General features: G+C 34.0%; 1 protein-coding gene across 1 annotated transcript in view; it reads right to left on the bottom strand.

The window, feature by feature from the left end:
• The window catches only part of NBEA (neurobeachin), a 437,354-nt gene that overhangs the window by 319,765 nt on the left and 100,954 nt on the right, over positions 1 to 16,635 (bottom strand). The window contains exons 25-29 of the mRNA XM_009290267.2: positions 14,167 to 14,347; positions 12,913 to 13,043; positions 11,519 to 11,626; positions 10,775 to 10,943; positions 9,276 to 9,371 (exon numbers count right to left, since the gene is read on the bottom strand). Of these exons, the coding sequence (XP_009288542.1) occupies positions 9,276 to 9,371; positions 10,775 to 10,943; positions 11,519 to 11,626; positions 12,913 to 13,043; positions 14,167 to 14,347 (685 nt within the window). The remainder of the gene's footprint in view (positions 1 to 9,275; positions 9,372 to 10,774; positions 10,944 to 11,518; positions 11,627 to 12,912; positions 13,044 to 14,166; positions 14,348 to 16,635) is intronic.

The raw sequence follows: 16,635 nt of genomic DNA on the forward strand, positions 1-16,635 counted from the left end.
AGAAATCTTAAACCGGTAATGCATATGCTTTTATAAAAATCCAAAATACTTAAAACAATTTAGCAAAATGATAAACATGAACAGAAGCAAAAATATAACTGATTTCATCTGTCTATGTTATAACATTGTGACAGTAAGCCTGTAAATTTTCAGCAAACCTCATCAGTTTTCTGCAGCACAAGGCCATGTCAGTAGACAAAGCAGAAACATTACTAGACCTAGCGATCTTAACCCTGTCAGAAACAGGCAGTTGGAAGCCAGATGCCTCTTTCTTACTGTTTTTCATTGTAACTAATGAGTTCATCTAGTACATTATGGGAAAAATATGGGCTTAAGTTAACTAAATGACATATTGTATATCTAGTGACCTCATCCGTCACACTCCTCCCCTAAAATATCTTGTTTGCTTGTGATTTATGAAGTGTATTGTAATTGTTTTAACCTACTGAGTTACTTAAACAGATCTTGCACTACTTCCAAATGCCTAAAAATACAAAAAAACCCCATGTTTATTACCTAAATAATGAGACATTTAATGCCTGTGGTAAACATATACATTTTTGCCTTTATAAAAAAAAAGACAACACAAAATATTTTGCTTCTAATATTTATTTATTATTAAAAAAATGGAAAAATTGTGTTTATATTCCTACTGTCTTTTTTCTTTTTAATCTGAAACCTCCCTACTGGATAAAAATCAGCTGAAATTTTTCAAAAGTAAAAAAGTATGAAAATTATTATTTTTAACTGCTTACAATATGGCTGAAAATTTATTTGAAAGTCACACTATCCCAAACCATTGTCAAATTTCTGCTGCAAACCATATAGCAACATTTGGTAACGGAAGGTTTGGGGCAATCTTGATATAAGAGTTGCTGCCACCTTGCAGTCTGCACTTGCACTGGAAAATTTATGAGTTGTTTTCTGTATAGCTATCTTAAGGCATTGATAATAACCTTATTAGCTGCCTTTTATAGATGCCTTTGTAGTATTCTACAAACTTTCAGGGACAGTACACTACAAGCTGAAAATGCTTTCAATCCAACCAGGCAGTGATATTATAGCTTGCTCCACAGGTGGCAGAGTCAACTAATCAATTCCTAAGCTCCAGGCTATAAAGAGAGAGCGAAAAAATTCTTCATAGCCACATCAATCTACTAGTTTTCATATATGAGAAGCAGCACAACTAAAATGAGATGACAAACTAAGTACAGGGACAGAATCAAAGAGTAATAAGGGTCTGATTTAAAAGTACATTGAAACGAGTAACCAAGAACGGAGTTGCAATGGAAATTTATACTGTGTCGTAGCACTTCTGTCTGTCTAACAGAGTGCCAGAAATCGTGCACGTGAAGAGGTGGAAATAAAGTGCATGCCATGGCAGCATCTGGCTGGGAAGAGTGAAAGCCACAAGTGGGGATACCCCAGGGCTCTGACATGAATGGCTGAGGGCAGAGGGAGCACAGCTGAAAACTGAGGGACTGGGAAGGTCAGATATGAAAGATTCTGGGGTGGATTAGCAATCGGAAGGGCGCAGATCTTGAGACAGGAGATTTAAGACAGAGGCAGTTTCCCTTTAGCCAGAGCGGATTTGTGGGGAGGAAGGATGTAGCTCTGGAGCAGGAAAAAGAGAGAGACTCTGAAATGGGAAAGAAATGGACCAGGAGAGACTTAGGGTGGGGAAATCAAGGTTGGGAAGTGATGAAGAGCCTGCATGGCAGAGGACAGTTATCAGCCATTTTTCACAGCTGGACATCTGTCCATGTCTTCTCTTTTTGCTCACTGGAAATTGCTTCTATTTGCTCAAAGTCTTATAAATTGTTTCTTTCCCCACTATCACTCCTGGACTCAGGCAGACACACAGGGCAGCTCCTTCTACCTTGACCAAAGAAAGAGTATTAAAAAAGCCACTTATGACAGACATAACTCTTGATCTGTTTAGGCAATGTCTTTAATCAATGTCTTGATTCTTCCTTACTAATCAAACCTCTTTCACTCAGTACTTGATAGATAAGACATCTGTACATCAGTCTGATTGATTACGTGGTTGCCAAACAAAATGTCACCAGCCCTAAAACAATGCATTACCAAGGCATTAGCTAAAAAAGACTTAAGATAAAATAAATTTAAGAAAATGAAAAGTTGTATTAAAGAAATGTCAACTTCAGAGTATAAAAACAGCTGTTTACATTTGAAACAAAAAACAAATACAAATTAGGAACAATATGGTAATACGTATTTTTTTCTAGGTGAATTTCCCTAGTTTTTGTCAGTTTCTAATTTTTTGTTTTTTCTATGTTTGTCTTCTGTAAATTAAAAAAAACCATAATGAAAAAATAGATTAATATCTGCATTTCTGAACCTCTCTGAGAAAGATGATGTTTTTGTGTTTAGACGTTTCTTGCAAAAGTGATTTTAAAAAAAAAATCTGTCCCCTAGGTTACACCATCCAGCCACAAAAATTAACAGTGAAGCATAAGTATGTTCCATAGATATGATGAAACTGATACTAAAAATGTTTTATATTAAGCATTTCTTTGAAAAATCAAAGAACTTTTAAAACATCTGTAATTTGTACAAATGAAAATAATTATTACTACTTTACAAAAAAACCTATTACAACTGCTTCATGCATACATAATGATCGATAAATTAATAATGAAATATCTGTGCAAACCTCTCTTCTGATGCCTTAAGTAGGTGGTGAAGGACAATAAATATTAGATCAAGATGTATTTATTACTATCCCATGATCTTCAAATGTACGTACTCTCAGAGGCAGTTGGAATAGGTAGCATATATTTCATCAGGAAAGCAATATGATAATTTTGAGCAGCAGGCAGAAATTCAGTAGAATTTTTCTTATGATTCTCATGATTATCATCCATGTCCCTTACAACATTTCACCCAGTTTCTTGAAAACATATATACAGCTAGATTTTGAGGAAGATGGAGCCACGAATTTTGTCAGGATTTTGTGGAGGCAAAGGATATTTTGACAGGCAAGGAAAATCAGTCTTTTAGTCCACTTTGCATAGTTAGACTCTACCCTTCGGCAAAATATTTAGTTTAAAAATAGGCTGGAAATCTCTATGCTACTACATTAGGAATACAAACAACAGTGTAGCAATGCACAACACCCAGAGTACTGTACATCTATGAGATCAGAAGAATTTAATGCTTTACTTATCTTCAAAGAAAAAAAGCTATTTCTGCAACTGTTTAATACAGTTTGTTCCATCAAGAAAAAAAATCAATAGCTTTCAGTCCATCCACAGCACATACCTTTAAGAAATCTGTTCATTTACAGTGCTTTGGGAAAAATACAGACAGTGATATCAAGGGAGTTGAAAAGCCAATCCATTTTTGATAAAATGTTGTGATAAGCTACATACTGATTTTCTTCCCACAATATGTTATAAGGTGAATTGCACTGTTGCAATGCTTTCATTTCTGAAACACTCCTAAGTGTTTCCTAAGTGAAAACATCAATTTTCAATCGAAAATATCTTTCCATTATTTGGTTAACATTAATTGTGTTCTCAGAAATTAACAGGCTGCCAGCTGAAGTGTAAAAAAAGATTATTCACACTTTTCCACTGCTGGAGATGTGGAAGCACTGTTGAAAGAAACAGTAGTACAATAAACCTTCAAGGTAAGCAAGGATAACTTCAATAATGACCAGAATTGAGAAAACTCATCTTAAGTGATCCTGACCACCATAGCTAAAACTACCTCAAATTTGTAGCTGTAATTTAGAGAGGTTACTTGGTTTTACATAATAAGGCTGATTAGCTGCTATTAACAGAAGATACCATGCTCCTCTATTTCTCCTGTGTCTTATTCCAATGACAAGATATTTCTACTCTCAAGATATGTACTGATTACCCCCTACCTGGTAAGAGAAAGGGCTACTCTCAATTTTTCAGTCTTGACTTCCACACCTTCCAGAAATAACAGAGATATTTTCATACCAATTTTGGGAAAATATCCCTATCTTACCAGAGAAATCAACTGAGAACAAAATATTATTTTCTAAACTATTCCAATTGCTGCCATTCCAGAAATACAAATATCAGCATTTTATGCAGTTCACAAGGGTAGCTCTTGCTGACCAAAGGGACAAAGGTAAAGACCACTAATGATATCTTGACTAATACAATTTTATCTTAAAATGGCTGTGGGAACTGGCAGGTTCCACTTTCAGAATGTGCCATTAAGTTAGATGCCTTATAAGAGTCTTGATAACCTTCCTACAAAGACCTGAACCTCCTCTGATGATGAGATTAATTTCATTTATTTGTTTGCAAAGTAAAACAGAAGAAGCTTGTCTGCCTTCCACGGGAAGTAGCTTTGCTTACTGGGACTACCTTCTTCCTACTGAATTTGAAAGGAAGCTTTTCAAAGGACTTGAAATCATGTCCCATCACCATGAGTAGAGATTAAGCTCTAGCACTGCTTCCCTACTAAATACAGCACAGCTAGGATTTCTCACACAAGATCTTTGTGGAAGATGTTGCTAAAGATGAAAAGCAAAGATTTTTATAAAAGGGTTTGCTAGTACTTCAGACTGCAAGGAAGAGTCTCCTTCGAGGATCCCAAGCACTCAGCAGGCAAAAAAGGAGACTTGAATACTTATAAAACAAAAGAACAAAACTGAAAAACCCCTCAACCTCACAACAAAGCAAATCAGTATTCAAAACTACTTTACAATCGAGGAAGGTGCAGATTAGTGGCATTGCACACTGTTAGATAGGTAGAGAAGAAATAAGGGGCTATTGGAGGGACAATGATATGCATTGCTCAGATTTATTAGATGCCGGGTACAAAGGGAACATGCCTGCCAATCATTAGGTTGAAGACATGTAATTGTTTAGATGGATATAAAGTTCCTACTTTCAAACCATATACATGTAGTACTCATAAAGAAGAATATGTATCTATGAACACGTATGTAAAAATTATAGCTATCTATGGGATGGGGATATTACTAAGGCACATAATGTCATTAGACTGGATTCAGTGCCTGAGATCAAAGAATTTCATGCCAGCTTTTGTCATAAAGCAAGTTTTGTGTCTGGAGTTCAGTTAAGCCTAGTCAAAGGAGTCACGATCAATCTGACCAAGGCAGAGGTCTACAATGACACCTATAGTTGGGATTTCTAGTGCCCAGTTTATCTCTCTTTTAAGTAGATCTCTAAAGCAGGCCAGATGAATTGTACCCTAAATGTGCCCTAACTTCTCTCCACCTATTACAAAGGGAGTCTGGGATGACTAGCTCAGACATTGATTCACTACTGATATTTTCCAGAAAGTACAACTCACATATGACTGATGATTTCAAGATAAAAACTGAAAATCTGGCACAGAGCTTTTGGTCATACTGCAATACCCACAGTCACAGAGATAGTGAGAATGATAAAGAATGTTGCTATCATCTTTGACTAGTGTTGCTATCATCTTTGACTAGTCAGCTGAAAACAACTCTCCCCTTCTGGCAAAGACATTTTTAATGCTATTCCCATCTTTACTACACCTCCATATTTTAATTATGTTTAAGAACTCTTCATTAGAGTCAGTTGAAGAAATCTGATGAACCAAAAAGCACTGTAGGCCAGGCAACTTTTTAGACCACTTGTCAGGCTCTTCCATTTAAATAATTCTTGGTTTAAAGTCCCCATTTTGAAATCTTCACAAATGCAGAGAAACGGAGCCATCTGACACCCCAAAAGTCTAACTCATTCTAATTCTTTGGTATTGTGAACAGAAATAAGCAAGTCTGGCAACATTTACTTTTGTAGGACTGTGTTTCTCTGGCAACATTTACTTTTGTAGGACTGTGTTTCTCAGACATCCTTCAGGTGCAAGAGAATAGTTCTGATCTGCTATTTTCTTTGAGACCGTCATAATAAATTACTCCAAAGAGTAATACTATATATGCCCTAAACTGAAAAAAGAGGGAGCTTTCTTTTCATTTTGCAAGTTCTGCTTTGTCTGACTAAGCACAGACTATTTTTGAAGTACTGCAGACCCTTTAAAGTTATCAGAAACTAGTAGGAGAAACCTACCAAGCACTTGTGACAAACTTATGACAAGCAGTAAATCTACAGATAGAGACACACTCTTCTCCTCCCCATGGATCAGCTTAGAAAGAAAAAAAATACAGAAGTATAGAACATTACAAAGAAATAAACATTTTTATTGTTAAATGGTAGTCATGGGCACCATCAGTTTATTTTTTCCTTCCTGGGTGTGTCCTTTCTCCTTTAAGCACCATAAGATAACATAGCTTGTGAACAATATTTGATTAACAGTAAAAGAAACATTAAATCCTTATTTTACCACCTACAAACATTTGTAAGTAAAGGTAGAATATATTTCCCTGCAAAGCATATTTTAAAGTCTTTTATTTCAATACTACATTTTATTCATATATAATATCGTCAATAAACTAGGCAAAGGTCAACATTGTACATGATGAGAACCTAAAAGTTTCATATCAAGTACAATGATGTTTAAATTTCCTGTAACCTGCACTTGACACCAAGTGTAGCTACTCATAAGAAGCACACACCAATCACATACTGTAATGTGCCTGAAACAAGTAGGGTCTCACACAGCCTTAAATGTATTTTAATGAAAGGTATTGTCCCATGTAAAGGAAAAAAAAGAAGCATCACTACGAACAAATCAATACCTTAAATACCGGTAATATACCTACTCCTAATCTTACCCTTCCCCCCACAAGTTTCCTGGTCAGATAATTAGATTCCATCTACTAAAAATAGATTTCTTTCAAGCAGCCAATCTCTCTCTCTTAATTCATAGAGATCTGTCCCAAAGAAATCTTGTACAGTTTTAACAATAAAGATACAATTTGCTATACTGAATTGGACTGACAAAGAATGAATCCTTTACATTATTTAGTGTCATGTGCAATGAATAAAATACAGAGGCTTTACTTCCATGTAATAACTGAATTTTTATCCATTTTTTAATAAATAGGATTTTGCTTTAAAAATATGTATTTACTTTTAAATGCTACATTAAACTACTCTATAATATGTTTAAATACCTTAAAATTTAAAATAATATTCAAATATTACATGCTTGCTGCCAACATCTGAAAGCATGTCAGATCACTAGAAGGAAACCAATTGGGCTTAGCCACTGGAACGAAAGATTCTTGAAACGACAAAATAGGCTTTGACTTTTAGCCTTTTCTGACAGTGTTGGCAATTTTTTTTTCATTTCACTTCCTGCTAATGTTGTTCAAAACTGAGGAACTGGGTTCAGAATGTAAAAAGCAGAAACATTTTTCTTCTCTAATGGGTGAAGCAGTTAGGTATAAGAGGCTGAGACGTCACAGAGTTAAAACCTTGAAGGATGTGATGATATCAACAAATAAAATAACTAGCTACAGATAATATTTTCTTTATTGAATAATTTGTTTCTAAAGCCGAAACACTTTTCTTCTGTATCCTGCTCACACTTTTACTATAGCTCTGTTGAATTATTTTAAAAACAAAACTGTATTTTACGTGAACTCAATTTAAAACAAGTACTATAGACAATAGTATAGAAGACACAATTCTTAAAAAAATGCTTTATCTGAAATATTTTGGTGAGTTCGTATGGCTGCCCCCATTTCTTCTTAAACTTTTTTTCTGCTTTCGTTACGTATATTTTATTCATGTACTACATGTGGATAAGAAGAAAAACTATTTGTTTTTCCCCTCCTTTTGCCACCCATTACGTCAAATGTCAAGCTTTGTACAAATAGCAATATAATCTCATTTATGTTGCATAATTTATTTTTATTGTATTAAATGTAATAACAATTAAAATGTCTTTAAATAACTGTGTTTTGAGGCAGTCTAACCAATCCCAATTTTCAAGCAAAGGTGGTTAAAAATAAAATATCCTATGCCTGATACACAGAAACATGCTGTAAATGCAAAAAAAAAAAAAAAGATGAAAAAGCAATATTTAATGAAGTTTTAGGGGTTTATTCTGTAGTACCACATAGTACTGTAGTACTCTTCTGAACTAAGAGCAAATGATTCCTTTTTTTATCAACGATGGATTAAATCATACAAATGCAACTATGTCACAAGAAAGAATTTTACATCAGCAAATTGAATGATCCAAAATAATTTTTTTTCTTTGGATTGCAGACAATAGGCTTATTGATCAAAATCACAAACCCTTGCTTACTAGTTGTTAGAATTTAAAGCAATTTATAATATACATACATGCACACACAAAGTTTAAGAAATGCCAGATTATGTAGTGATAGTTTAAGTTGATGTAATGAGTATTTTAACATAATGCTCCCAGAGCAGCGTATGATAAACATAAGTTGCATTATTACTAAAGTAGGAAGTTAACTATTTCTGTTCTTTATAAACAGGATGCAATTTTAAATCTCTTAAGCTTTTTATAAATCAATCCTTTTACCCATTGAGATTTTTCAATCCAAGAACATTTTTATCAGATTAAATTTTTTAACCTATTTTACATTTCTGTATTTGCAGCACAGTGCATGCAAATAAATGGGGAAATGTACATGCAAACTTGGCTAAAGTTACACTCAGGTAACCCTCTCTTTTCCAAGTAATGACATCTGAGAAACATATTCCCTACATTATATAGTATCTATTAAAACAAACAAACAAACAAAACAAATCAGGCCCAAAACATATAATAGTTGCTCTGGTCACAAAAGTGGTTTCCTTCAAGAAAAGCACAGCACAGCACATTAACTAACAGGCATAAAATAATTCACAATACATACAATATCAGAAGTTTACATACCATCAAGAAGGCAAGAAAAAAGCAAGAAAGGAAGGCAAAAGAACAGGAAAAGATATGGGGAAAGGGAATACTACAAAATGACTACGTACTTTATATGGTATGCAATATTTTTAGAATAGGCCTGATTTTATTTTTATGGACCTAATATTGTAGCAGAAAAACCACAAACCAAAAGCATTTAAAGTTTTCTACATCCATTCCCTCCTCCTGACTACTTTTTTTTGAATTTTATTTTATTTCATAATAAGTAAAGTTAATAAATGGTAGTAAAAGTGGGAAAGAGATTTCCTAGAGAAATGTAGGCAGGAAGTTAAAGTTTTAAAGGTATCATCAGGTCTGATCTCCATGTAACCTGAGGCGTATACTTATTTATCAACAATTACATCACAGTTAGTTCTTGAGTTACATTACATTAAATAAGAACACCCAAACAGGTTAGGAGATGATGTTAATATTACCTTTGTAAAATGAGTGGGCAAAGCTCTGCTCAGGAATTAACTTGGCAAGGAATCCATGGTTCAAACTTGGGTGAGGGATAGATGGTATGACCACAACTGTGGAGAAAATCATGGAATCAAATGTGAGCCAGCTAGTATTCATGTGTGGCCTGGTCCACTGTGGATCCATGACAGATATCCTATCTCATTGAAACATGCAAATATGGTATTATCAACAAAAAATGCATTTCTAAAGGAAGAAAACAAGTTCTGTATCAAGAGATAGGAAACAGCATACCTATTATTTGGGCACTTCAAGAGCAACGTTCATGGGGAAAAAGAGAGACAGATATATATATATACACACACACGCACACAGGCAAGACAATCATGGGTGAAATAGTTCACTGATAATAGCAGTTTCTTAGTGCAGAACCATAACATATAACTAGGAAGGCAGAAAAAATTATGATTTCTCATAATTGACTACGTTCATGTAGTATATTTAAAATGGAAAGCCTACAAGCACATATACTTTAAAAATTATGTATAAGTAGTAAATTAAAACATCATGATGAATCAGAAAATAATGACTAAATGTAAATATGACACAAACTGGAAGATAAATTCTATGAAGAATAAAAATTAGCAACTCCATAAATGAAGAAAGTAATTAAAAATCAAAACAAGAAGAAAAACATACATAAAAAGCTTCACGGACAAATTCAGTTACTGTTTTCAGCTCTTTTAACACAGAAGGTAGTTACAATCAATCCAATCAGACTTGGAAAAACCTACTGAACTGACAGTGTAAAATATTTGAAACAAAGCGGGGTAATGTTTGGATCCCTAATTTCTGACGGGTTCTGACAGCTAACAGACTCCCTCTCCCTCAGGCTGAAGAACACATGCTAGTAAAAACCACTACTACTACTAAAAAAAAAATCACAAACAGTTCAGCCAAAGAAGGCAATAGAAATGCTTTCTTTTTATTATATTGTTTCCATAGGCTTTTAAATGCAAGCACCAACACAGCAGGACTCCAAGAAAGCACTCCACCACTACACTTGCAAAAGCCTCCTCATTCAAACAAAAGGAGCTCACGTGGGCAAACAGCTGTTTGCTGTTTATACATTTCATAGTATAGAGTTAAAGATATCTGTTCTTATTAACAAATAAGAGATTCAGGAAGTTGTGCTGATCAACTACATTTTACTTCACAGCTTTAACTCCATCAGGCACCTTGTTTCTTTTTAATTATTTTCAAATTAAAGAAAAAAAGGCATAAAAAAGCAATATGCAAATGAAAATTAGTTATACCCTGTAAGCAAATATACAGAATAACTGAAATCTGCCACTGTATGTTAAAGAACTGAATTATTATAGAGGAAGAGTAGCAAGTAATTTCCTATTAGGATCTTAAGCTATTCACTAAAAATACTTTGTTGTAAAATAAATACAGTTCTAAAAAAAATCTGCATATCAAAAAGAAAAATAAAATTTGAAGAAAACAAATGTACCTGTACTTGTTGGTGAATTTATTTCTTGTCTGATATTTCTACCTGCCTGGCTCCCAGATCTTGCAGTTTCTCGTTGTGGTTCAAGTATATCGCGGTATTTGGAGACCATCAGAACGGAAATAAAGTAGACTACCGCCAAAGCTAAGAACTGAGCCTGTTTGCTGTCATCCTGTGTTGGAGAAAAAGGAACAGATTATAATATCAGGCATTTCCATGGAATTTTCACACAAGATCATCACAAGGCTTTATAAATAACAGCTTTCTGAAACGTTCCATCTGTTAACATAGTAGTAAATGGATTACGTAGAAGATTTAATGGATTTTCAGTGGAGTACTATGCACACAGCATGTATTAAGTACGGAATCTTACAGGTAATTTGGCAACTACACAAACCTTCGGGACTGTGGAGTCAAGGGGTTTTTCAGTCTAGAGGCCTGATTCTGCTCTGAGAGTTGTAATCAACATAGGTCATAACTGATTTATTCTGGCTGGGATTATTTGGCTAATATAAAATCAAGTCTGACTGTTAAACACAGTTAGCTACTAATCTCAAAAGGCTTACCAGTATAATTTTAAAGTGCAGAAAGTGGCTGGTAGTTACAAAACCACGAGCAGATGGTTTGCAGATAATATATGAAGTGCAAGGATACGAAGGATATTTTTAATTCCAGTACAATCAAAATCTCTTTCAAAATATAAGTGATAATTTTGCAGAAGAAAGAATTACAGCACACATTACTCACCACATCACGAAAAACAACTGCTCGTAGACGATTAATATCAACATCCTGAAGAAGCCTATCAGGGTCTTTTATAGGAGAAAGATTGCCAGGGACATTTTCAAGGGGAGTCTAAAAATAAGAAGTAGTGAGATTTTTTACCCCCCCAAATATCAAAGCATTTCTGTTAGAACCTTAATTTGATGCTTTTTTTAGATATTGCATCAATCTTAGATGCTTTTTTGCTACCAATATACTTCCAACATAATACTCAGACAAGGATTCTAGAAATAAAGCAATGTTTTGAATTATTGTCTTCATACTATTTAGATATAAATTGTTACATCTTCCCAGTACCTCAGAACAACTGTCTCTTCCCAGAGTTAAGATGATAATTTGCACACAAAACATTATTTCTCATTACAGTTGTTTCATAGCAGTACAATAAATTATTTCTAATGTGTGCTAAATTTAAAAAAGATGAGCAGAAATATTTTAAAAATCAGTTTATGTTCGTTTTACTGTGAATTGTTACAGACTACTTACGGAATAACTGCTATTATTACAAAAGCATAGAGTAGTATGCTTTCTTTAAAAAATGATAATGTATTACAAATGATGCCTAAACACCTAAAAGTCTCCTTATACTGACTTGCTTTGCACTGAATGTGATAACGTGGAGAAATGTAATGTTTTTGTGAGATTTAATGACATAATATTGTGAAAGGCGCTGAGTTTGTAAATGCTATCTGAAAAAGTCTTTAGAGAAGAAAAACCACTGAATTTAGTAATGAAAATCTATTAACAAAAAAAGGAATCCTTGACATCACACACAGTGTTGTATTTTAGTCACAGGCTGTGCTAAATTCTTTGAGATTTTAGTTTCAGGACTCTCAAAGTCTTAAAGCTGTAGACAAGTTAAAAAAAAAAAAAAGATGAACAATGAATTAATGAAACTAGAAAAACTAAGCTGTAATTGAATATTAAACAAGTTTCATTACTAAAATCAGAAAGAAAATACTGATGTCTAATATGCATGCAAAGGTCTGTCGAAGTTACCGGGACTCAGGTGTTCCACCAACAAAGATGTGATTGCGGGATTTCATCAAAACTGCAAGCACCCTGACAGATTAAAAAAGCTGTGCAGGTATATATGACAGATGTGAGTAAGGGGACTTGCTCTTTGAAGTAGACCAAGCAAGAGTGAAAAAGCTGCTTAAAATTGCTCCAGTCATACTACTGCGTTAACTTTTTCTTGTTTTGAATAAACCGCCCCACATACTTTTACTTTAAGCCAGTTAATAGCAAAAACCTAAGCTTTTGCCAAATATTTGAGAAGGCAGTTACAATTCTTTTCTGATCCTATAAAGCAGTGGTACAGACTTGTCATTGCTGTTGGTAATTGAAGACTGGGTTACCTTGGTTGCTGCTGCTGAAGTTACACCCTGAAGAGCGTCTTGAGTTTTACTGCTGATTAATGACGTCTTGTTCACTCTCTCTCTCTGTCTTTGCCGACATTCTAAGCAGTTTCTCACAGCCACGCAACAAACTAAAAAGAAGTTATGAAAATACTACAAATGAGAATATTTTCTCATTATTATAGTCAGAACATCAATTTGCAGTCTGTACATCTAGTTTGATATGTCAATAACCATGTCCAAATAGTAAGTGCAACATACTTCTCACGTTAGAGACTCTGTCAGTACTAAGAAAGCATTATGGTGACTTACTAATTTCATTCTTTAGTTGAACAACTAAATGTTTTATCTTACTGCTATATCATCATATTAAAATTTGAAAATTATTAGTCCCTGAACTGGATCTCTCATATGTTATTGATCAGTTATCAACACTTAAAATTTGAAAGTACTTATGTACAGCTAGAATAGAAAAAAAATAGTAGGTGGTAATTTAGAATTTGATGAAAATTGATCACTGAGAATAAACCACAAGTTTTATATCAGGAGGAGTATAATTATCAATGACCTAATAAGTGGTATGAATAATAACAGGACAAAATCTGAGTACAAAAATTATTCATAATTTGAGAAATGAAAAAGTATGTGGGAGATAACATTAGCAAAACAGATCATGCCAGATGACAGTCAAAATTTAATGTTCACAAGGATAAAGTGATATAGTTTGCATAGAATAGTTTGAATCATTCATAAATTTTTAAATTCCCTAAATTAATTGTAATAGTATATAGCAAATAGTAAATAGTGAAGAGAGGTGCCAGACTGTTGCAATATATATTAAGGACTACAGAGTCTCCACATGCATCCCATGCTCTTAATCTTACATAGCCTATAAGCAGTCTTCCAAATCCATGGAGACTGTATAAGGAAACCTGCAACAGGCAGGTAACAAAGCAGTTTTAAGAAAAAAAGAAATTCTCCATTTACTTACTTATATTTAATTTTTTTACTCCCCCAAAATATATACAACTTGAAATAACATAAGAAAGAAGAATTTCAGACATGACGTTTTAACTTATTCTTGTGCCTAAATTGAATCAACCTTAAAACTGTATCAAATCAATAATAAACAGGATTTTTATTTTACCACATCATAGTCAGTACAAGTCCTTTCCTACATGTGTCACTATTTGATCCATCTGTAGCTCATTGATTTGTAAGTAATTATTTAATACACACTGTCTGCCGACTTACCAAGCCTTAGGCACTGTCGCATTAGACCTCCAGAAGACATGTTTTTTTCAGCTTCAATCTCACTAAAATTTAGAGAACTGGCAAATACTAGTACATCAACCATTGCCATCAGACGGCTGAGAAAAGTTACTGCTGTCTCTGCTGACATTCCTTGTGTCACTTCAATATTTTCCAATTCAGTCTTTAAAAGGAGATAAGTGAATTAAACAGTTTGAACACAACCGAAATATAAAGACAGCACATACACATACAAATCTAAATTGTTACACTTCATGACAAATACATTGAAAAGTTAATTAAAAATCTCCTACTATTACCATTAACATAAACCGTGAGTGAAATTCAAAGTAAGACAGCATGAAGAGTGAGAAAATTGTTTACATTTACATGCTGTAACAGACCAGAAAAAGTCTAATATAAATGAGAAAGTTATTAGCAATTACATAAAGTGTGGCCAGGTAGTAAAACAATGCATGGTATATAAGGGTGCAATGTACTCTTACATTATTCCATAGGCTAAGCAAACTGACAGGTAACAGATGAAAGTAATTACGCTTTTACATTCCTTTAGACAAACAAGTAAATGTGAGGAGTGGAGTGGGGAAAACTGGACAGTTTTGCCCCGTTTCCACAAATTGATTCTCCCTGGGAATGCTTATACCATATAGGAAGCTGACAGAGTCCAATTCTTCTGGAGATCAGAAGAAAGTATGTTTACCCCCTCATGACAGCAACAGGGGGGAAGTGAAAACATGACAAGTTATGTGGCGTGCAGCTCACATTTCCCAGAGGATGGCCATTTATTTCTTAATGTAGTGTTGGACTCTCCTTAATGGGAATCCACAGAAAAATGCTGCATGTTCTCAATATTTCTGCAATCTAAAAGAGGGTCATGTTTTTCTGCAAAAAGATACTTAGATGTCCAGAGTCATGTTTTCAAATGCATTCAGGTATCTAACAGTGCAGATAAGTAAGTAAACAGTAAGTTTAATTAAAAAAAAAAAATCTGCTTAAACACATTTACCTCTGGAGCTAGGCAAAATTGAAAACGGGATTTAGTACTTGACTGTGTCCACATTTATATGCCTAAATACTATTTTAAAAATTGTTTACACATGGCTGATTTATATTGATTGACAGCAAGATTTCAGATCCCAGGGCTTGTCTGAACACAGAGTTCAGTCGCTTTGAAAAGTATTACTTTTGTTGTGTTTGTTTTTATTCATTTGCTTAGAAATATCTATGAAAACGATTCAAAACATATTTTCTGCTGTTAAGGCCATTTCCTTCCAAAGAAAAAGAAACACAGAAAAAAAATAATCCTTCATTTCCATACTTCTAAAAAATTAGTATCCTCACTCAATAGTCACTTTTTAGAATACTTTACATAAAAATCATAAAAGTGCGAACTGTGCCAAACAGTATAAAGGAAACAACTGTTTTGAAAGAGGAAGGATATAATGTGGCATGTGTCACCACAATGATAGATACCACTTCATTTAATTTCTCTTAAGGATGTAACATGTCAGTTACATGGGTGATTTGGGAAGGACTGTCATCTGTCTGATCTGCCCAACAATATCAGAAAAATGGTAAAATGACAACTCTCAGAAGAACTATTTCCAGACTTTCTCCTTTAGCCAGGTCTCCCCCGCTTAGTGTGTGTTGTGTTCCTACTTTTTGGAAACATGAGTTGCTGGTTTTTTATAACAGACTGGAAGATCATTTTGGAAAGCACTCATCCAAAGAAAATAGATTTGCAAAAATCTGTAGCCGTAACAGTCTGCTAGAAAAACTCATAGGTCTTTACAGAAACTTGAACTTCAGACTCATGCTTGAAATAACATCAGGCTTGCTAGTAGCCAAATGACTGCTTGCTGTTGACTTTTCTCAAGCTTCAACTGTATTGCATCAGTGTCTTAAATCTACTCAGTACATCTATTGCTTTTTTTTTCAATTATGTAATAAATTCATTTTATATAACATTTTACCAAGATTTTTGCAAACTTTGAAATGGGAAAAAAAAAAAATATCTTTTTTTACAAATCTCCCTAAAATTCTGCTGGATGGAAGAAAAAAAAAAAGACTGACTTTTTACAGCAAAACTTACCATCAGTTCTACCTGTTAAATACGGCACATTGATATTCTAATAATGTTTAAAATAAGCTCCATTGTTGACCAAGCCGCCTTCAGGTATTAGCAATATTTTAGATAGGTGTAGCTCAAAAACTCTTTAAAAAGTGAACTGATCACCATTTCATGACTACTCAGGATACTTTAAGAGCAGTAACAAGTCTCTCATACAATTAACATGTTCAGGGCCTAAAGAGTTTTTCTATTGACAACAACATTTATAACTTAAATTAGCTCACAGACCTGCCTACGTTCAGTCTGGTAACAGTAAGCATCATACTTGACAGTGCACTAAGTTACTCAAGAGAAACATATTAGGAAAAGTTAAAAATTAC

This window comes from Aptenodytes forsteri, unplaced genomic scaffold, assembly GCF_000699145.1.
Source record: "Aptenodytes forsteri isolate BGI_AS27 unplaced genomic scaffold, ASM69914v1 Scaffold155, whole genome shotgun sequence".
NCBI lineage: Eukaryota > Metazoa > Chordata > Aves > Sphenisciformes > Spheniscidae > Aptenodytes > Aptenodytes forsteri.